Source organism: Saccopteryx leptura, chromosome 7, assembly GCF_036850995.1.
Source record: "Saccopteryx leptura isolate mSacLep1 chromosome 7, mSacLep1_pri_phased_curated, whole genome shotgun sequence".
Classification (NCBI taxonomy): domain Eukaryota; kingdom Metazoa; phylum Chordata; class Mammalia; order Chiroptera; family Emballonuridae; genus Saccopteryx; species Saccopteryx leptura.
In genome coordinates, this window is record NC_089509.1 from 93,006,740 (window position 1) to 93,028,970 (window position 22,231).

A 22,231-nucleotide genomic window follows, 5' to 3' on the forward strand; every position below is an offset into this window, starting at 1 on the left:
TGATGTTTGAGACTGATAAGTGGGAATTTATTTTATTAGTAACAAAATACCAATATACATGAACATTCATTATTGGAAGCTATCTGATATACTAGCTAATATTAATCAAATAAGAGTACATTTTCTGTGAGTATGTAAGTTTAACAAATTGTAAAGGCTTCTTACCTCCCAAACATTAGGATGTTGTACAATTTTATATACTTGGAAATCAGGAAGATTTTTTTGTAAATAGTCTGCCAGAAGTTCTGCTTTAGCATAATATGGGCAATCTGCTCTACCTAAAAAAGTTAAAATTAGCAATGCCTTCTTTTATTGTATAGAACTTATGAAGTTATAGGAATATGCTATATAATTACATAATTAATCATACTTCTACCTTATAGCATAGTTATAGTATAAATCACCACTACACAAACTTTTGATTTTTAGTATATTGGTAAAAAGCAGGTCAGACTCTTTAAGTAATAAAATGTATAAAGGAAAAAAGATTATTAAATATTCACTCTTCTCCAGTGCTACGTTAGCTCTCACTTCCCCTAAGACAGTGGTCCCCAACCTTTTTTGGGCCACGGACCGGTTTAATGACAGAAAATATTTTCACGGACCGGCCTTTACGGTGGGATGGATAAATGTATCACGTGACCTACACAAGCGTCAAGAGTGAGTCTTAGACGGATGTAACAGAGGGAATCTGGTCATTTTTAAAAAATAAAACATTGTTCAGACTTAAATATAAATAAAATGGAAATAATGTAAGTTATTTATTCTTTCTCTGAGGACTGGTACCAAAAGGCCCACGGACCAGTACCGGTCCGCGGCCAAGGGGTTGGGGACCACTGCCCTAAGAGGCTTCCATGCCACTGATTAAGCACAAATGACTAACAGTGAACTACTAATTAGTAGCCATGGAAAGGCCAAGTGTGAAGGAAGTGAGGGGTGCTGGTAGAAGCACATGTAGATTTGATGTACGTGGCAGGGAGGTTTGTGGGAGGAGAAGCTGAAGGAGAGAGAAGAGTCTGGAATAACTTCTGCTTTCTGGTTAGTGTAGGTGATCCTGAGCTTAAGCAGAGAGAAATCACAGATGAGAAGTTTAATTACAGACAAGTAAGTGCAGCTGGAGGTATCTGTAGCACATCTAAGTGGATGTGACCAGCAGGTAGCTGTATGTATAAGTCTAAAGTGCAAACCCCATGTAAAGGCTTAAGGTGTAGATTTTGCAGGCATCAACACACAGGAAATTAAAGCCACCAATGCACATGGGGTTGGGTGTCTGATAGGCAGGGGTCAAGCGCAGAAGTTTCTCTAGTCTATAGCTCTCTTCTCCTGTAACCCCCAATGACCAGTTCTTTAAACTCACGGAGATTTCTAAGTCATAAACCCCTCTCAGCCTCCCCCATTCTGTTAGCCTCCCTGTCTAGTTCAAATCCATAGTTCAAGAATCCAAACCACTTTCTGGCTTATGTCTTAAATTATTAAATCTTAAATGATTTCCCACTGTGCTCTGGAGAATCAGCCTGATTAAAGACTTTCACCCTGGATGAACCAAATTACCTGCCTTTTCTGTGTTTAGGTCCCATCTGGTAGGCACCCCTGGATAAACACGGCAGAACCAAGCAGAGAGGTGCCATTAAACTCATGGTCACCAGCCTCAACCGGCCCTCAGCTCTGCCTGGAGACCCTGTTTCCCTTAGCAGCACTCTCTTCTTTTCCCCTAAGCTCTTCCACTTCCTTCAAAACTCTTCCTTCTCGTCAACGTTTTTCTGGACCACCAAAAGACAATAGATAACCTTACTATCTACTTTACAAAAATAAACCCAATTCATATAAAAAGGCATCAGTTGGGAAATCCCCCAACCTCCTGCCTCATACATACAAGCCTGTCTGCATTTGGAGCCATCCTTCCTTCTTTCTCCTACTCGATAGAAGAGGGATCCTACCTCCTCTCCAGGTCTAATCTGACCACTTATGCTCTGAATACTACCTTCCTCCACCTTCAGAATTTCCACTGATTTGCTCAGTTGGTTATACCTTCATTTTAGCATCTTATCTCTATTTCTAATGACCCCTTTCCTTCATATTTAAATATACGCATTATATTTAAGTTTCTCCTGTACTAAAAAAACAAAACAAAACAAAAAAAACCCATGCCCCCCTGTAGCTGTTGTCTTCTACCTGACCTTTGCTATTAAAACTTTTCTTTTTTATTAAAACTTGAAAGAGTTCCCTGCACTTGCAATACTCAGTTCTTCACTTCCATTTATTTCTCATCCCACAGCAATCTGGATTTTCCCATAATTCTCTAGAAGGTCATCAAGGACCTCTATGTCACTAAATCCAATGGATACATTTCGATCCTTTTTCTTATTTGCCCTTGGAAGCATTTGGCCCCCTCCTACTCTTTTGAAGCACCCACTATGCTTGGGCATTCTCCAGTATTTTTTCTACTTCTCTGGCCACACCTCACTCTACTTTGTAGGTTCTCATTCCTTTATCAGGCCATGGAAAGGTAAGCATTCTGCAAGTTTTCTTATTTTTATACCCTACATATTCTTCCTGGCCAATTTCCTTCATTTTCTTGGTTTCAAGCAGCAATCCGTATTTCCAGTTCAGATTCATCTCTTTACCAGGTCTATAGCTTCCTGTATTTTTTTAAAATCTCCTTCTGAATGTCCCAGAGACACTTAGCATAACTATGATGGATTTTGCCACCACCACTCCCCCCACTAAATCTGCTCCTTCTCTATGTTCCTTATGTCCATCTTCCCAGTTATCTAAGAGTATTAAGAGTATCCATAGTATTAAGCCTTATTTACTTTTTTTCTCAATAACTCCTTATATACCCAGTTATCAAAAACACTGCTTGGGAATAATTTTAACTCTTTCTTTTCCCTTAATTACATTCCTCCACCCAATTAGACAACTACATAGTTCTATGGATTCTGTCTTCCTAACATCTCTCCAATCCACTCACTTCTTTCCATTTCTATTACCTACTAGCCTCGTTCAGGCCACCATTATCTCCTTACTGGACCATAGCACCTAATTGGGTTCTTGGCATCCAGTCTTGCTCTTCCCACACTGCAGAGATAACACTCAATCAAATGTAAATTTGATTGGGTTCTCCCCTTCCAAAGACCTTCCATGTACTTTGGATAAAGTTTAACATACTGAACATCCCTCACAAGAGTCTACATTACCTAACTCTGGCCTCCGGCTGTGCTACTCCTTTCCTTGTACTCTTTGCTGCAATCCTATTAAATCTGTATCAATTTTCTGCTTACTGTATACTCTCAATCCCCATCAAGCCAGCTCTCCTCATTCCAACCCCACTTCCTCGTACCTATGCCTGAATTTCTTTCTTCTTTCTTACCTCCTCTCTGCTAGGTAACTCTTTGTCATTTTTCAGGTCTCTGCTTAAAAACCACTCTGTCTGGGAAGCCCCTTCGCCTGACTAAATAAGGTCCTCTGCCACTGCCCCTGGAGAACTCTCCCTGATGCTGCCACACATGCCGCATCCTTTGTATGTTTGCTTATTATTGTCTTACCATCATACAGTGAGCTGGCACTCAAAAATATTTTTCTGAATGAATAAAGAAGCAAGGAAAATAGATTTTAAGGAAGATGGGAGGTGCCAATTGTATTAATGCATCAGAGAAGTCAAATAAGACAAGGACTGGACAGCTTCTCTAACATGATTGGTGACTTTCATGAGGGCCATTTTGAAAAGGAGGCAGATGTAGAAGCCAGATTGAGTGGAAGGAGGATCTACAGATAGAAGAGCAGTCTACTCTGTTAAGAAACCTGCTGAGAAGGAAAGGAGGCAGGTACATAGCATGTTGTAGTAAAAACTTCTTCATTGTTTTTCTGGATGCCAGTCGTCATTTTCAATTTTTCATCTCCATGGCTGACAAGGTGGACTTTCTAAAATGCAAGCCCATTAGGGATGCTTCCCTGCTTAAAATTTTTTCAATAGTTTCTTACGGCTTTCAAGATACAGTTCAAAGATCTTTGCTTGGTACACTTAAAAGATCTGGCTCCATCTCCCTTTCTAGCCCCGGTCCAGTCACTTTCTCAATATCCAGAATGTCCATTAGGCCATGACACTTGTAGCCTCTGTGCCTTTATCTGGAATGTCCTCTATACCAAATTTTCACAAATCAGCTCCCGTAATCTTCCCCCGACCACAGCCCTGTACATGTATCCCTATTGCATTAATCACATTGTATCAAAATTACTTGTTCACATGCTTCTCTACCCCATGAGGCTGAAAGGTTTTCGAAGGCATGGACGTGTCTTTCCCCCTACTATATCTCCAGTGTCCAGCAGTGCTTTGCACAGCGTCACTGCCAAGTAAAGTGAGTAAATATCTTTGTACGCATGCATAAGAAAGCCTGAAATGATCAATATAGTGGTTGGAGTTGCTAGAATAGAATCCAGTTCAGAAGATCACTGCCAAACGGCCATAGAAGAGGAGGAGCTATCGGTGTTTTGAGCGATCTGCGGGCTCAGGCAGAGATCACTCACCCGCTAGCACGAATTTGGCCATGGTGAAGTTGTGATCCCTCGGCAGGAACCGCGTCTCCGCGTTTCCTGGCAACCACGCCGCCAAGGACCGGGCGCAGGCGCACTCTGTAGCTGAGCGCGGGGTCTGGGGCCCAGCGGGAAAGGTTAGACGGTGAGGTACACGATCATACATTGTTTTTAAAAGCGCTGAAGTCTTCCCCCATTCCCATCCCTACAGCTAAGAAGAAGTTAGTCGTTTTCTTCGATAGGCTTTCATCTCTTTAGGGGAATTCCTTATCAAATCGTTGCGAACGCGTATTTTGGACCCGTGAGGGACCCGTCAAATCTCGCGATGTGAGCAGATCGCGTGGACGCTGTCATGGCGGTGTCTGCATATAACCACTGTGTTCCGACCTAAGGTGAGTGGAGGACGAGCACAGGCGGAACAGTTGGCCGTATTACACTCCAGACTTACTGCTTTTCGGAGACAGGTCTCACGAATTTCCCGGGCATTACGTCCGAAAGCATAGGTTCCCGACACCGGTTCTGAAACCTGGTGAGACTGGCTGGTTGTCTCTCCCTCCCAAACGCAGGCCACACTCAAGACATGACTTTAGTTTGCCGTTTCCTCTCCTGAGCCGGTCTATCTTGTCCACATTCCTAGTCTTTAATGGTCCGAGTTCGGCCGTTGCTAAATCGTCATGTTGAAAAGAATCCATCAACGTTAAATCTCTAGGTTTCTTTGAAGGCATCTCCAAGGTGGTGGTAACAGTCTGTTCCTGTAGAGGAAGATTTGTGGGAACACTTTTCCACGAGAAATCCAATTCACCTTTTTTTTTTTAAAGCTCACTTCTACAACTACTTTCAAAGTAAGGTGGCTTCTCTGGGACTGTACACAAGGTGGCAGAAGAGGAGGAAGCCCATATTGATAAAGGAGTTTTACCGTTGTAATGTAAATCTTTAGTGATTAGTGACCCTATAGATTCCCACTTTAGTCTCAGTTAGGTGCGTTTCATTTGTTTAAGTAAAAGGTTTGCTTCCATTTTTATTCCTTTTATAATCCCTTCCCCTACAGGAAAACAAACTACGCATGTGTTCTCTTTTTCTGATAGGAGCGATGTTTGCGTCATACTGACAACTTTAAAGCCATTGGAAAGTGTTTCAGTGAATACCAAAATGAATAACAGAGCAGGTTCCTTTTTATGGAACCTCGGACAATTCAGTACTCTAGCTCCAACAAGCAGAACTGTAAGGTTGTATCCTTTGGGAGTATACAGACCAAAAATTGTTTATTCAAACCGGAACTCAAGACACCTTCTCTTAAATAACTTTGATAATAGAATGCAATCATCTATTAGATTTCTCTTTCAGGATGCCTTGATTTTTAAACCAGGAGACGATGACTTTCAAACAAAGGGCATATGCACTGTAACAGCCCTCACAGTCAACAGACTACTTTGTCCCAGAAGACAGCCCTCAAAAGAGTCTCCTGTCTTTGATAATGGATTGAAGAAAATAAATTTTTATCATGAGGCCTCCAGTAAAGGTGTTCTCACCAAGGAAACAAAACCAACCCCTGTCACCTGTGGAAAACTGTCGCAGGAGTGTACTTCCCTCAGTGATGTGTTAGATACATTTTCGAAAGCACCTGCCTTCCCTAGTAGTAACTATTTCTCAGCAATGTGGACAATTGCCAAAAGGATGTCCGATGACCAGAAGTGCTTTGAAAAACAACTGATGTTTAACCACCCTGCATTTACCCAGCTATGTGAACACATGATGAGAGAAGCCAAGATCATGTATTATGACCAGCTCCTGTTCAGTCTTCATGCTGTAGTGAAGCTTGGTATTCCTCAGAACACTCTGTTGGTACAGACTTTGCTGAGGGTGGTCCAGGTAAAACGAAAAGGAGACTTATACATCTGTTTACTTGGTTTGAATATCTTGGAAGAATGAAGGGAAATAGAGATGTAGTCTTGGCACATATTGAAATAATGAGGGGAGGTAGAGACTGTCAGTGGAACGGTAGTTTCCTTTATATTTGTTTCTGTATATATATGATCTAGAGTCCTTCAATTAGCTAGGTCTTTCTTTGCTATGGAAATTTATGAAAGCATACCCCATTTTTCTTCTCCAGAATTGAGTAATAGTGAGTAATAAGCTAAAGTGAGGAGAGATATAAAATTTACAAGGAAGGTTAGGTAGTTGAAGGAAGGAGAAAAGGGAAGGGAACTAATATTTATTGAGTACCTACACCTTTTACTTAGATAGTTGTATTTAATCTTCTCAGCAGCTTTGTAGAGTTGAGTAGTACTCCAGCCTGCTGGGAACCACCAGTGTCGCGTGGGAAAAACCTACTCAAGACACAAACTGATGTCAAGAGGAAGAGGGGGAGGCCTGCCAAGGGAGGTAAAGAGGACCTGAATTTTCTTCTCCCTTAGCTTTTTTTGATCAGAAGCAGAACAGGGTTAATGGGATTACAAGGGAGAGAGGCCAGGTGATAAGGGGAAAGATCGACTAATGGCCATTTTGCTGACAGGGAGAAAGGGCTAATTTGATCAGTACATTGTTTTTCTTTTGCTAATTAACAAGCACAAAGAAAGGGGCAATCTATAATAGAACCTCTAGGCTAACTTTCTAAAGCCCGCTCACATGCATTCCTTTGTGTCTGCACAAAGGTCACACTCGTAGTTTCTTGGTGTTTGCCTCCAAGAGACATTCACTCAGGGCTTTTTACTAAAGTTCCCCAATCCTAGTCATAGAGGGCTCAAGGTTAGATGGGTGATTCCCTACAGAGTTGATGTTACCTCAGTTTTCCAGATGAGGAAACAGTGATGTTAAGCAAGTTGGCTAAAGTCACACAGTTAGTGGATTCCTTCATGCAGTAAACACTTACTGGGTGCTAACTGTGTATCAGTTACTGCACTTGTCTTTAGGGATATAAAGATAGAGAAGACATGATTGCTGCCTTTATAATCTAGAGGCAATATGGATATTTTGTAGGCAATTACAAAAATAATCAACATTCATTTTAGGTCAGTTATTAACTGTTATAGCAATTGTACTGAGTACAGGAGAATATAATTATGAACAAAATAATGGTGACACAGAACTTAGTGCAATGAAACAGAAGTATAGAGTCTTGTGAGGGTGTTTTTATCAGGCTACCTAGTCAGGAGAGGGCCTTCAATGATGGGAAGAGCAGATAGGGAAGAAGGATACAGGATGAGGGTTTGAGGTAGAGATGTGTTTGAAAACAGAATTCCCTCATGTAATCCTCAGTGCAGCCTGTTAAAATAGATATTACTCTCATCTTACCAATGACTAGGAAATTTAGGTTTAGAGAGGTTAAAAAACTTGCCCAAGGTCACATATTGGTAAATGTCACTATTTGTAGGTACTTGAGAAATATTTAGAATGGACAAACACCAAGTCTGTTATAGAAGTAGGATTCAAGCCCAGTACAAATGATGCCTAAGCTGAACCCCAGGGACGCACAGCAGTCAGTGAGAGACAGAGTGAATGGGACGGTTTTTACACAGGATTGCATGCTCATTCCAGAGCCAGTGTTTGGGAAGCTGAAAGCAGTTAGCTGTGGGGTTGTGTGTTTGAGGGAATGGGGAGGAAATTGTATATCTGGTGGTCATGGAGGAGGGTTTAGGGGGGTAGTGACAAGACATGAGACTGGGAAAAAGGGGAATCTTTTTTGAGCCTTTTATATCTAGCTAAGGAGTTTGGATTATCCTGTAGATAATGAGTATTTTAAACAAAGTTGACATGCTCAAGTTTGTGTTTTAGATCACTGTATGAATGGAGAATGGATTAAAGGAGGATGAAATTAGGTGGAAGAGCCACTTTTTGTTTCAGACAAGGAAGGGGGAGTCAGTGTCATGTTGGATGTCACTGCAGCTACACTAGATATGCCGAGGGAAGGGTAGCTTATTAAAGGAATCACTTGCTTTTGAGAGTGGACATCTCAGACTTAAAGTCAATGATCATAATTAAATTTTTAAAAGACAGGAATTTTTTTAGAATGATCTAACACATATCCTTACCTACTGTAGAATTCAAGGATTGGTTTAATATGAGAGTTTTTAATTTTAACTTTTCATGTTACTGTGATTTCCATATGTCCCCAACCAAGAACTAATTTTTATTTTGTGTGTGTATGTGTTTAAACCACAGAATATCCATGTTTATTTGGTAGACTGTGTTCCCTATGTAGTTATTTTAAAGTGATTATAGTAAGTCATTTTAAAGTGATTATAGTAAGTCACTTTACCTTGTCAGTGGTGCTCTTACTAGATTTTGGACAGGTGTTCACATCAGCATGCCACCTGCATTGGTGAGCAGTGGATATTTGAAATCAGAATATCTGTATGAATGATTGTGTCTCCATGATCTGTTGGACTGTTGTAAAGACACTTGATCTATAGATGAAAGGACAGTATGTCAACAATGAATTTGTCTTTCAAAAACGTAGCAAAATGGCTTGTCTTTTCATAGTAAATATTGATGGCGTGTTGTAAGTTGTTATGGAAACCCTCCCATGGAATGAGACCTTTTTTCCTTCCACCCTTATCCATTTCTTACTCATTTCTGACTTGAGACTTGTGCCTTGTTAGTCATATAACTTTAGCAAAAGAGCATACCCCTTTCAGCTGTTTCCTCAGATGTGATTACAACTGCTCTTGTGAGTTGTATAGAGCAGTTGTGATTAAACTATAGCACTGGGTAGGCTGTGTTGTTACTATTCATTTTCCAATTTATGCCCACTGCCATTTCTGGGGTCTAAATTAGTCCCCTGACCCAAGGGACCTGAAGGAAGAATCTGGGGCCTGGAGCTCCCCTTGAGACCCAGACAGCGGTGGTAAAATGTGACAGCAGATGAGGATCAGAAGATTGACAACTGAAGTTCGAGTTTGATATCTAGGAAAGGATACAGGCAAATTATAAGGACTCGGCTATCTAAGGTGCTTTAGAACATTGTCCTCTCTCCCCAGTAGCTCTCCCAGTACTGCACATGTTGTCTTCATGATGACCTTGAGTCCTAAGAAGTAAATATAATATCTGATAAACATTACTTCAGAAGCAGAGGGATATAATCCATAGCAAATGGATTTTCAGTGATAATGGTGAATGGAAAGAAGTTCTCATGCATAAAAGAGTATGTATTATTTTTTGAAAAATTCATGACATTTTATTTCCCAAAGATGCTATTTATTGATGATTATCTCTGTATGAAGTATTAGTTTCACATTTAATTCTTTAATTGAAAACATCACTCTAGTGGTTTTGCATGGTGCCATAGTCTACTATGGGCTCATCATCTGTAGTGTTTTTGTAATTATATTTCAATAGGAACGTATCAATGAGTGTGATGAGAAATGTCTTTCAGTTTTGTCAACTGTTTTAGAGGCAATGGAGCCATGCAAGACTGTGGATGTTCTTCGAGCAGGATTGCGGTGAGAACTTCATGCTTTCTTCATGTGGCAATCTCTCTTTCTCTTACATCTCAAATCAAAAACCAAGGTGAAAGCAGAACTGCCTTTTTTTTTTTTTTGGTTTTGGGGAATCTTTGAAGGGAGTTACAGCCTTCAATACCTTCTTAAACTTAAATTCTGACTCTATATCAGGTAAAGGTGAAAATAATGCTGCTTTTATAAAGGTGAAAATAAAGCCCTCTATAAGAAAGGTATGGGTAACATTGAAATTTAAGTTTAAAACATAGTATTGCTGTGGGCTGGGAGAGAACTGACAGGTATTCAGTTTATAATGGTTATTCGGCACAATGTGGACGTTAGCAGACTGGCCTGGCTTGAAAAGAAACTTGAATTTTATAATTTATAAAATTGATGCAACTCATCTGATGTCATTGGCCAGTGAGAATAATACTTAATTCCCTTTTTCATTGACTCTGCATGAGGGTATCTTACTATAATCTGACGTGATTTACTCATTCATAAAGATCGCAGAATAATGTGAGAGGACATAGTCCTAGACCGATCCTGGATCTTTCACTAGCGACTTACACTGTCTTCAGCAGGTAGATCATGGCTGTGGGCTTCGTATTTTCTGTCTAGAAGTAGGAGCTGGACCAAATGACCTTTAAGATTTCTCTTCTGGCTGTAAGACTCTAGGTCTGTGATATTTATTATGTTTGATTGCAGGATGCTGGTTGATCAGCAAGTTTGGAAAATAGAACATGTCTTCACATTACAAACTGTGATGAGAAGTATTGGGAAAGACACACCCGTTGCTCTGAAAAGGAAACTGGAGGTAAAGCCCTCCTGAATTTTCTAAGAAAATTATTTCTGTGATCTGCCTTCACTTCCTGCAGTCGGACATTGTACTTCTGTGCTTAACTTTGTTAAAGTGAAATAAGAGAAGTAGCTGTATATTTATTTGTGTATATAAATATATAATTTAATCTATATATCTATTTGAGTCACTCTGCTTAAACTTTCTCTTTTTTATTTAAAAATAAGAGTTTAATTTTTTTTACCACAATGCTAAATTACATTTAATCTTGTTTTCCTTTAGATGAAAGCTCTGAGGGAATTAGACAGATTTTCTGTTTTGAACAGCCAGCGCATGTTTGGGGCGCTGGCCGCCATGGACCACCGTTCTGTGACGCTTTTGAATGAATGCAGTAAGGTGGTCATAGGTAAGGGACAGTTTTCTTCAGGATATTTAGCTTCTGACCTACTGCTCCAGCCTATATTTGTTTTGTTTGTTTGAAGAACTTTGCTATTACATATGAAAAATATCTGATGATATGGTTAAATCTAAAATTTATTTTTGCCTGTAGTGTTTTTTTTTCCCCTTTTTACAGAACACAGTGCTATTTTCTTAAAAAGGAAACAAAAGTATTGAGTATAGAGTATCTCGGATCTTATGTTACCTACTATCTGGTCATTTTTGTTTGTTTATTTGACTCATTCTTAAAGGTAATATCCATGGGTGTCCTTTTAAAGTATTGTTCAGCATATTGCAGTCTTGCAGAGACCTCCAATACCGTAATTCAGATCTTTTCAACGGAATAGCAGATTACGTGGCTACAACTTTTGACATCTGGAAGTTGAAACAGGTAAGTATGTTAATAGGTTAGAACAAGCCTCAGAAATGAATTCAAGAAGCATATTAATTCATTTAGCATTCTAGGTATTTCTCTCTTAGATTTATAGCAGTTAAGTTACCAAAATATTCCAATACTAAATTGACTTTTGAAAAATTAGCTCTTTATCATTTCTGTTTGGGAGTTACCTATTAACATACAGTTTAATCTTTTGACCATTTTTCTATTTGAAATGAAAATTATTTTGTTCAATGTTTGCTGTTCTATTTGTTATTCAAAAGGTTGTATGGTACTTTGGATAATTCGGATTAGTTCTTTCTCATTTGTGTGTGTGTGTATGTATCTGTGTGATTTAGAATAATACATCTGGGTGGTGTGACAGGCTTTTGCTTTTTGAAGAATAAAATGTAACTACTTATGATCCTGTCTGTTTTCTATTTATGGAATGTTTGCTTATTTCCTCCAGAGTAAAGGTCTTTAAATTCAGTGGCTGTGTTAGTAATATAAACATTAATGAAGCAGCCAGTAAAAACTTTTTGCAGTTAAGGAGTGGTAACTGTGTGATCAGTCATTTCAGTTTACTTTGGAGGGTAAGATAAGTATTGAGTTGCTATAGATATGATTTTGGAAAAGAGAAATACTAATTATAAGAAGGATCAAGAGGACTATGAGAAGTGAACTGGAAATTTTAATTATATTATTTAATCTCTGTTCTCATTTTGAGAAATTTATATTGAATATAGAAATTCTTGAGTTATATTTCATATGTTAGATTCTACAAAGTGTGTAGGTTTGGAAGGGGGAGCAAAATTGAATTGGTCACTTTGAAAAATTTCAGAAAAGGTGTATTTTAAGTAGTTTTTAGGTCTGTTGTATGACAAGCCTATAGGATAGGATTTATTTTTAGTGAAATGGAAACATGGCAACCATGTATACTCTGGTTTTCTGCTTATAAAAAAAGGTTGCTTATTAACTTAATACCCGACTTAAATTATTGGAACAGATTTTATGAGGAAAAGGTAATTGTTCCTTTTCAGGGAATATTCTCTTGATCAGTACAATTTTATTGCTGTTTAAATTTTTTGAGATCTAAAGAAATTACTACTTGTGTACTGTAATTATTAAAAAGTTCTTTATTCGCTCTTTTTTTAAGGTTCTTTTTCTCCTTATTTTATTTGAAAACCTTGCCTTTCGACATACTGGTCTGATGGACTTATTTATGAAGAAAGTAGTAGATGAGCCCGACTTCCTAAACATGAAAAACATCGTCTCCATTCTTCATGTGTATTCTTCTCTGAATCACCTCCGCAGGTGCCAGGCCCGAGAGTACGTACTTGTTCTTTTTTACTTTTTTATTGCCACTTAATAACATACTTCTAGAAAAGATTACAGATCTTCATGAGGGAAGTGAATTATTATAAGTAAATATATCGATGGCCATCATCCATGTCAAGAAATAAAACAGTATTCCTTATTTATGAAGTTACACAGGATTTTATGTTATTTTCATTGTTCTTGGTCTTGTTATCCCTTTGTTCTTTCTCGTGTATCTGTGATATAATGAAATAGGAGTCAAACTTTCCAACTTTCCCAGCTTATTCCCTCAGCTCCCCAGTTCGTAGTCAGAGTTGATCCTAACAGTTCATTCGTTTGGTCTCACACTCTGCTTTCATTCTTTTCATTTTTACCCATGGCCATGCATTCCTGCTATTAAATGCAGCACTTCCTCAGACATGCCAGCCTCTTTCATTCCTCTCTTTCCACCCAGAACATCTTTCCTTCCTCTCTAGGTCAGTTAGGGTTTGTTAAAAACCAGAAATGCATGTAAAATGTCATTTGTAAGAAGACTGATTAAGAGCACAGACCCAGGAAACATCTTGCTTAGGTTTGAATCTTAGCTCTGCCATTCATTAGCTACTTACCTTTTGGCAAGTTACTTATCTCTGTCTCTGTTTCTTCATCTGTTTAATGGGAATAAGAAGTCAGAATTATATCTAATTACATTGGGCTATAAAGATTAAATGAGGTCCTGGCTGGTTGGTTCAGTGGTAGAGTTTTGGCCTGGCATGTGGATGTGGCAGGTTTGATTCCTGGTCAGGGCACACAGGAGAAGTGTTCATCTGCTTCTCCACCCTTCCCATTCTTGCTTTTCTTTCTCTCTCTCTCTCTCTCTCTCTTTCTCTCTCTCTTTCTTGCTCTCTTTCACTTTGTCTTGCTTTCTCCCCCCTCCTGCAGCCATGGCTCAATTGGAGCAAGTTGACTGTGGGTGCTGAGGATGGCTCTATGGCCTGGCCTAAGAAGAGCTCGGTTGCTGAGCAACAGAACAATGCATCAGATGGGCAGAGCATCGCCCCCTAGTGGGCTTGCGGGGTGGATCCCGGTTGGGGTGCATGCATGAGTCTCTTTTTCTCCCCTCCTCTCACTAAATAAAAAAAATAAAAGAGATTAAATGAGTAAACTTATGTCAGGTTCTTTTTAAAAAAATTTTTTTAATTTATCAGAAGCTAAGGGATGTGAGCAGGAGAAACAAACATTAATTTGTTGTTCTACTTATGCATTTATTGGTTGACTCTTGTGTGTGCCCTGATGGGATCAAACCTGCAATTTTGGCCTATTGGGACAAGGCTAACCAACGGGGCTTCTCGGCTAGGGCTATGTCAGGTTCTTAAAACAATTCCCGGCACAAAGTAATGGTTAGATTAAAACGAAATGAGTGTGTAGGCCACAGAGGCCTTGAGGAACAAATGGGCAGCTCTGAGTGTCTCCAAGGCATGATTCACTCAGCGGCCATCTTTGTGCTCAAGTGACTTGACTCCAACTGCTTTCTGTCCCTGTGGTTTCCCCTCGAGCTTCAGGTTTCTAAAAGAGGACGTCTGACTGGCTGAGTCTGGGTCACGTGCCCATCCCTCTGTGGCAGGTAATCAAGAAGGGGTGCTAGGCCAACTGAAAAGCAGCTGCCCCTGGACTTCCCGTAAAATTTGGATGAACACATTATATACCTACATGTACGTGAATCATTTTATTTATGTGATGACCCCTGGGAAAGAAGGGGTGTTAAATCCAGAGTATCTTCCTGGGTTTGAAACCCGAGGGGGAAAGCTTTGAACATTTAAGCTCTGTTATTTCAGTCCTTTCATCTCTTTTCTTCTTGATGCTCTTACCACCAGATTTGCGTCTGGTATTTGTGTGTCCCTGGGCTCCAGAACAACTTGGACTGCATATGGGCCCTGTAGGTCCCACAGGTGTCTTATGGTCAGTAACTCTGGTAGCTCATTCTTTTTCTTTCTTTTCTTTCTTTCTTTCTTTCTTTCTTTCTTTCTTTCTTTCTTTCTTTCTTTCTTTCTCTCTCTCTCTCTCTCTCTCTCTCTCTCTCTTTCTTTCTTTCTTTTGTCAATTACCTACTATTATCAACCACCATACAAAGTGGTTTTTTTAAACCACTATATTGAGGTGTGATTGACATGTAGAAAGCTGTACTTAATATGTACAACTTGGTGAGTTTTTAGATCATTATTCTTCTGTCCTCATTTAAGTTTATTTGGTCAGAAAACCTGTGGCAAACACTCAGGTACTTAGGACAAAGATGAGTAAGACAGCATCCTTTTTGCCTGAGGATTCTGTGTAATTTGTACGGTAGACACAGGAATCGGCAGTTATGGTAAATCCAGCATGAAATTGGAGTGGCAGAGCTTCACACAGGACGTATGGATGGAAGGGTGTACCAGGAAGCTGGCATGGCCAGGGGAGGGTCGCGGTAGATGCCAAGTAGTGCTGCCTGGAGGAGATGGTACCGAGCAGACTCTAAAGGATGGACAGACTGGAGGTAAGAGAAACAGAAGAACAGCCTCTGTGGTAGGACTCCCTAGTCAAGCCAGGAAGAAACAGCAGAGTGTGTGCAGGGAGTAGCATGTTGTTCGGGGTTGCTGGAGCGTGAGGCGCAGGGTGAGAGGCCTGGAGAGGTGATCAGCACACAGGCCCCAGACTTCATCATCTGTAGCCCTGCTTTTTCTTGCTGCATGCTGCCAGTTCAGTCAGTTACCAGTCCCTCAGTGCCCCCTGCCTCTGTCTCCAGGACCTGTTACGTTGTTCCCATCCTGCTTAACCTGCAGTCCTACTTAGCCCGCCTCTGCCTGCCTCCCTCCCTCCCTCCCTCCCTCGCTCCCTTCCTCCCTCCCTCTCTTCCTCCTTCCCCCTTCCCTCCCTTCCTCCCTCCCTCCCTCCCTCACTCCCTCTCTCTCTCCCTCCCTGCCTCCCTCCCTCCTTCCCCTTCCCTCCCTCCCTCCCTCGTTTCCCTCTGCCTCCTTACCTCGCCCATCTGCTCCCATCCAGGCACTCCAGTTGATCTCAAACATTTTCTTTTGCAGCCTTACGGTGAATAGTTCAGGCATACTTGCCCCGGCGTTAGAAGAAAGAATCACTTCTCTGTGTGTTAGCCTCCAAGTCACTGTAGCACAAATGACATGCTCTTTCACGTCTCCATTTCTTTGCTCAGTTTCAAATGTTCTTCCCTTTTCCGATCTTTTCCAGTTAATGAAGTTCTCCTTACCCCAACGCATTCTGTCTACTTTCTGTTCTGTCAGTACCACCGTCCTTTATGTGTACTTCATGTTTGTCTTACAGAATGTACAGTTCATGCCCTAAGAGCTGCACAGACCTGGGTTCAAAGGGTCTTTGTACCATTTATTAGCAGTGTCACCCTGGACAAGTGACCTTTCCCAATTTTGACCTTTCCTCTCTTTGTGCTTAACTGTTTTGTTCTATTGGGTGATAGGATTAGGCTTGTGATGTTTCTTTTTTTAACTCAAGAGTATTGATAGCTAGAGAACATTAATCAGTTGTAAACCTGCAGTGGGGTGCCAGGCCTTATGGACATACTATGATAAAAATCTAGCATAATGGTTAAAAGGCTCTGGAGCTTGACAACCTGGGTTCCAATGCTATCTCCACTACTTCCTGGCTGTGTGCTCTTGGAAAAGTTACTCAACCTCTCTGAGCCTGTATCTTTATTACTAAGGTAATACTAACATCTACCTATAGAGTTTTAATAGGAATTAAATGAGTTAATCCCTGCAAAACATTTGCTCTGTGCAAGACACAATGATATCTAACATTTATTGAGTATGTATATTTATTATGAGACAGCCACCTGACTTGAAAGATGGGTGAATACTTATTTCAAGCCTGACTTTTTTATCACCTGTCTTTGGACCCCTTAAAACCATTGGTTCTGTGGCAGCTCACTAGCTCTACCATGACCTTGTCTTCTCTCTGTATTTGAAAGATGACTTTTCTTTATTGCCCTACAGGTTCCTAGAAATTATGGCCGGTGCTCTGACTGGGTATCTCCACCACATCTCTTCTGAAAACCTGTTGAATGCTGTGTATTCATTTTGCTTGATGAACCATTTTCCCTTGGCTTCTGTTAATCAACTTCTCCAAAAGGACATGCTCAGTGAGCTGCTGGAGTCAGGTAGGCTGCCAGCGCACAGTGGGGACTGGGGGACGCCTTACAACTAGCGGCCTCAAGCTTCGGAGTGGGGTCTGCGTTGGCGCGGTGTGAGAACGTGCAGAAGACGCTACCGCGGGAGGACTGGTCAGTGAAGGTGAGGTCATGCAGAAGGCAGAATGAGAAGCCCATCCTCGATCCTTTGATTCACACTCCGTACAGGTTCACGTCGTTCTGTATCCTCGAGCGGAGTGTCTGCACTGCGTCACCCTGGTGCTCATCCTGAAGCTGAGTGAAGTCAGCTCGCAGCTGTGAATACCTTGTCCCTCGCAGCCTGTAGGGAAGGCGCAGCCATTAGGTCAGGGAGCCAGATAGTTCCCCAGGTCGTGAATTTATCTACTCAGGGAAACAAATTAATTGTTGACTTTTGGTTTTTAATATTGAGTAAGGAAAAGCATATCAGGCTAGGTGTACAAAATTTGATGTCTGAGAGTAAATTTTTTAAAAAACAATGTGATGAAATGACAGTTGAAGTGAGACGAAGGAGCGTCACGTTTAGATTTCTGAGGCAGTCTGATGGGGGGGAGCCTGGGGTTTCTGAGGCAGTGTGATGGGGGGAGCCTGGGATTTCTCAGGCAGTCTGGTGGGGGAGGAGCCTGGGATTTCTGAGGCAGTCTGATGGGGGGGGGAGCCTGGGGCGGGGGGAGCCTGGGGCCCAGGGACCTGGGTGCTGGTGGCTCGGCCCGTAGTTCACCTGAGGTCACAGCATTCGGGCGCCTTCCGCATCTCTTCAGGGAAGAGTTGAGACTAAGTCACCGTGGAAGGTGGTTAAACTTAAAATGTTCTCAAGTACAGGGTATGGATCTGGACACTGGGAGCCAGGGAGACACAGAGCCATTGCTCCTGATAAGAAACAGATCATCAGAAATGGAGCTGCATTAATGTGTTTCTTGATTGTGGTGTTGCTATTTTGTCTCAAGTACATGTTTTCTCTTTTCTTTTTTTTTTTTATTTATTTTTATTTTTTTATTTTTTTATGTTTTCTCTTTTCGTTCAGACAACAAGGAGAGGAATGTTCACAGGCTTCACGTGCTGGCTGCCTGTCTTGCACTTGACGGTGTTCCTTGTCACAAGGCCACAGACTTAGCGCTGCCGTCGCCGCCACCCGTCCGGCTGCGCCCGAATGCCAAGGTTGCTGAGGGGCTCGGGAGCCTCCTGGGAAAGGGCTACTTCTCAGAGGACGTACAGTTGCCACATAACTATCGTATCGGTAAGGGGCTTGATTTTCATCTGTTGTATTTTATCTTCCTTTTTTTCGGACAAAAGCTGCCCGCGGCTTTTCAGCGTGGTAGGGCAGTGAGGGCGCATGCGCGGGAGCGGGCCGGGGGTCGGGTTCTGGCTGTGCTTGCGCCGGGGCTGTGGCCTTGGGCACTTACCAGCCCCTCTCCTGAGCAGTGAAGGGGAAGTCACAACGGCCACCTCACAGGGCTCCCGTCAGGGGTGGGGAGACTGCGTGTAAAACCCCGACCAGGGTCGGCGCAGGGTAAGCCTATATTTTAGCTGCTGCCATTCTCGTTGTTGGTAGTAGCGGGGTACATTTTGAAGCAGAAACTCACTTTGAGCAATGTTTGAAAAATTCATGTCAATTCTTTTCTTTCAGATTTTGAAATCAGAATGGATTCTAACAGGAGTCAGGTGCTCCCACTTTCTGATGTGAATGTGGTAACTTCTACAGATGTCCAGAGGTTGTTACATCTTTCCATTTGCTTCGCTTTCTGATTTTAAATCTTTATTCTCAAAGTCTTCCTGTTAATAGCGGTAATAATACTAAGACTTTATATTTTTATGGAGTTTGTGATGCACAAAGAGACTTCTCAACCACTGATCTACTCTGCCCCTGGGTGTGGCACAGTGGCTGAAGACAGTGGACAGGAGCTGGGCGGTTTATTGAAATAGGCAATTTTTAAAAAAATAAGTTTTAAAGCTAAACAGTTCAAAAAACTGTGTTAATGTAACTGAAACGATCAGTGCAGTGTAAACTTTTGTCAAGATAATGTAATAGTGATTATAAAGAATTAAGGCATCTACAAATATCAAATGCCCAATAAATATTTTACTCTAACACCAAAACCTTTGTAAAGGTGGAGCCCCCTCAGCTTTGTAATGAAGCTCTGTCGTGTGGGTCAGACCTTGTCGAAGTGAATCCTAAGTTGTCTCCTTCGCCACACACTGCAAGTGGCGTATCTCTGGGAGCATCGTGCTGCCTCACCTTGCGAGGTCCTGCCTTCAGGACGACGCATCAGATCGTGTCGCACACGGCCCCTGCTCAGTCAGCCTTTGTCAGAGGTTCCGCTGGGCCCCGTGGGGCACATGACCATGAGTCAGACATGGAGCCCAGCCCCAAGGGTCTTACATCCCACGTTGCTTTGTAGGACGTGCTCATAATACGGTGGAGAGAGGTACAGAAAAACACCTGTAAGGATTCAATGCCTGTCTGCCCGTGCCTCTCCGTTCACAAACAGCTCTAACTTGCATCCATCGGGCTTGTTCCTTGGCCCATCTCTCCTCAGACAAAGGCTTTCTCTCTTGTGGAAGGACCATTTTTCTTTTTCAAGTACTCCACTGTTCTGGCATGATAATATAGCACGGTGGCTCTCAGCTGAGGTACAGGGAAGAAGTGAGGAATTGGAGCATTCCTGTAAAAATATAAAAACTTTTTTCTCTTATCTGTTATCTCAGATAACAGCTAGAGTCTAACAGAAAACAGCAGGGTTACAAATGTCAGCCAGGAACAGTGGAAAAAATCAAATTACATGTTCCACGTTTTTGTTACACATACAATCTTTTTTTAACAGTGTTGCCTTTTAGTGTTTTCTTTTTCTTATTCGGTCTTCCCATTCTGGTTTTTAAATGCACGCTCTGGGGGGCACTGTGTCCGAGGAGAGCATTTGCTGTTTGTATCATCTACATCATTTCTACTAGCGGCGGAAATCATTACCTAGTGGTCAGAGGTTACCACTGCACACGAAAGCCTTAAAATGGGGACTTTGATATTTGAAATTTTTCCTTATCAGGGATGTAGCCATCCTTAAAGATGATTGAAGGGTACTGTTTGTGTAAAGCATTTTTTTTTTGTATTTTTCTGAAGTAAGAAGTGGGGAGGCAGAGAGACAGACTCCCACATGTGCCCAACCTGGATCCACTCGGCATGCCTACCAGGGGGCGATGCTCTGCCTATCTCGGACGTTGTTCCATTGCAACCGGAGCCATTCTAGAGCCTGAGGTGGAGGCCATAAAGCCATCCTCAGCACCTGGGCCAACTTTGCTCCAATGGAGCCTTGGCTGTGGGAGGGGAAGAGAGATAGAGAGGAAGGAGAGGGGGAAGGGTGGAGAAGCAGATAGGCGCTTCTGTGTGCCCTGACCGGGAATTGAACCTGGGACTTCCACACGCCAGGCTGATGCTCTACCACTGAGCCAACCAGCCAGGGCCTGTGTAAAGCATTTTTATAAGCTTCTGGTTATGAAGTTAACCTTCATATACTGGAGTATGTACAGAGGCCTGTTAACAGGAAGTGAGGGACTAATACCATAGGGAGTGGTGAGGACTGCGTTCAGTGGGGAGCTCAACTTTGAAATCTCCAAAGAACAGGAATTCAGCAAGTGATCTCAGTAACTATTCTCATATCATGTATTTTCGTTTCCAGGGTAGCTGTATTATGTGTTCCTAGATCTGCTTACTGTTTGGATTTAACCCACCCCAGAGGATTCCTTGCTATGAAAATGCGTCATTTGAAAGTAATGGGTTTTCATGTGATCTTGGTAAGAAAAAGGTGCAAATGACATATTCTTGTTGCCGATGTCCAGTCTACTGGGAATGTTGTAGTTGAGGTTGTTTACTAGGATCTAAATGGATGGTCAGTAGTGTTGAAGTAAGTGTTTTAGTTACTTTTTCTGGTATATGATTTGGCTTCTACTTAGTTGATTGCTGCCATTTACTAGGGCTTTTATAAATACTATATTTGGTCAACTTTCATTCTTTTTATTAAAGTCATGTTTTCATGGGCCAGTGTGAGGCTGTTACAGGATGTCTGCCCCCAAAAAAGCTGGGTGTTGGTAAGAAGGGTCTCCTTCTTCCCTCTTCTCTTTCATTGTGATTTCGAGCAACACAGCCTTTCTCAAGCAGCACCTTCAGGTGTAGGGAGCAAGGCCTTTACAAATAAGTTTATACTTATGTTAATGTTGGGATCGATCTATCTAAATGCCACTCATTGGTCCTGTACACAGTGTGAAATATAAGCATTCTGATCTTCACTGTGGTACTTAAGTATCATCCAAAAAGGGATTACATATGGATCCTGAGGTTAAGATGGCCCCTTTCTCTTAATGGGCTACTATGTGAGACCTTTTTTCCTAATGGCTGTTGTATATATTCTAGGGAAGACTATCCCAAGAAAGGAATTTTTGCACCCGTTAGAGGGCGTGTAAAGTTTTTATAATGTTCGGTGTTAGAGCTTTCTTCAACCCTAGCACAGTCCTATTAAGGCTTTAAAATGTAAGTATAAGATGACATTTGCTTTTAAAAAGCAGTCGGCTTGCTGTTACTTTAATATATTTGAGTTTAGAAACTAGTTTTATTTTGTCTCATCATTTTCTTGCAGACTGATTATTTTCCTCTTTCTTTGGGAAGGTCAATAATTGGGAGGTGGAGAAACTAGAGATGAAGGATACCGTCACATTTTTGAAGTCTGAAATCTACTCAGCTGAAGCCCTTCCTACTGCTGATGTTAATTTTCAAAGCTCATGTTAGAGTAAAAAACAACCTTTTCTTATTAGGAGATGAACATAAATTTGTAACAATAACTTTAATAAAGATTACAATTCAGTTGTCAATGGAATTCACTTGACTGATTACCATAACAAAAAGTTTTACTTCAGTTCACTGTAAAATTAGTTTTAAGGATGGAAGAAATGTTATCACTAGCATTTTAGAAAATGCTGAGAAAATTCCAGAAGGGTCATTTTTCCAACCGTAACTATTCCCTCTAGTGCCCAGATATTTGACAAAGTCATGAGTAGGTTTTACTGGTTCTCATTAGCTATGATGCATTGAAAATTGGCTTTTTAGTTGTGAATTGCAGGCCAGTTGATGTGAGCAGTCTGTGTGTTTGGCTCTGCATATTTATACTCTTGGTATCTGTTTGAGG

General features: G+C 41.3%; 2 protein-coding genes across 6 annotated transcripts in view; one reads left to right on the top strand and one right to left on the bottom strand.

The window, feature by feature from the left end:
- The window catches only part of MDH1B (malate dehydrogenase 1B), a 28,850-nt gene extending 24,276 nt beyond the window's left edge, over positions 1–4,574 (bottom strand). For 2 of the 3 annotated variants that reach the window (XM_066345140.1, XM_066345139.1), the window contains exons 1-2: positions 4,525–4,557; positions 166–278 (exon numbers count right to left, since the gene is read on the bottom strand). In XM_066345140.1, the coding sequence (XP_066201237.1) occupies positions 166–278; positions 4,525–4,546 (135 nt within the window). In that variant the 5' untranslated portion in view covers positions 4,547–4,557. Of the gene's footprint in view, positions 1–165; positions 279–4,524 lie in introns of all 3 variants that reach the window. The other variant, XM_066345141.1, reaches the window with a different exon arrangement.
- A 92-nt stretch (positions 4,575–4,666) lies between these two features.
- Positions 4,667–21,917, top strand: FASTKD2 (FAST kinase domains 2). 3 transcript variants are annotated; one of them, XM_066345138.1, is made up of 12 exons: positions 4,667–4,922; positions 5,616–6,399; positions 9,865–9,968; positions 10,674–10,782; positions 11,047–11,170; positions 11,454–11,593; positions 12,735–12,907; positions 16,888–17,051; positions 18,085–18,297; positions 18,688–18,772; positions 20,732–20,846; positions 21,686–21,917. In XM_066345138.1, the coding sequence occupies exons 2-12, from the start codon at positions 5,680–5,682 to the stop codon at positions 21,740–21,742; spliced, it is 2,004 nt and encodes a 667-aa protein (XP_066201235.1). In that variant the 5' UTR covers positions 4,667–4,922; positions 5,616–5,679; the 3' UTR covers positions 21,743–21,917. The 3 variants fall into 3 exon arrangements, with proteins under 3 accessions (XP_066201235.1, XP_066201234.1, XP_066201232.1); XM_066345137.1 differs by having other exon boundaries at positions 4,668–4,922; positions 5,579–6,399; positions 21,715–21,917; XM_066345135.1 differs by having other exon boundaries at positions 4,668–4,922; positions 21,715–21,917.
- The last annotated feature ends 314 nt before the right edge of the window (positions 21,918–22,231 follow it).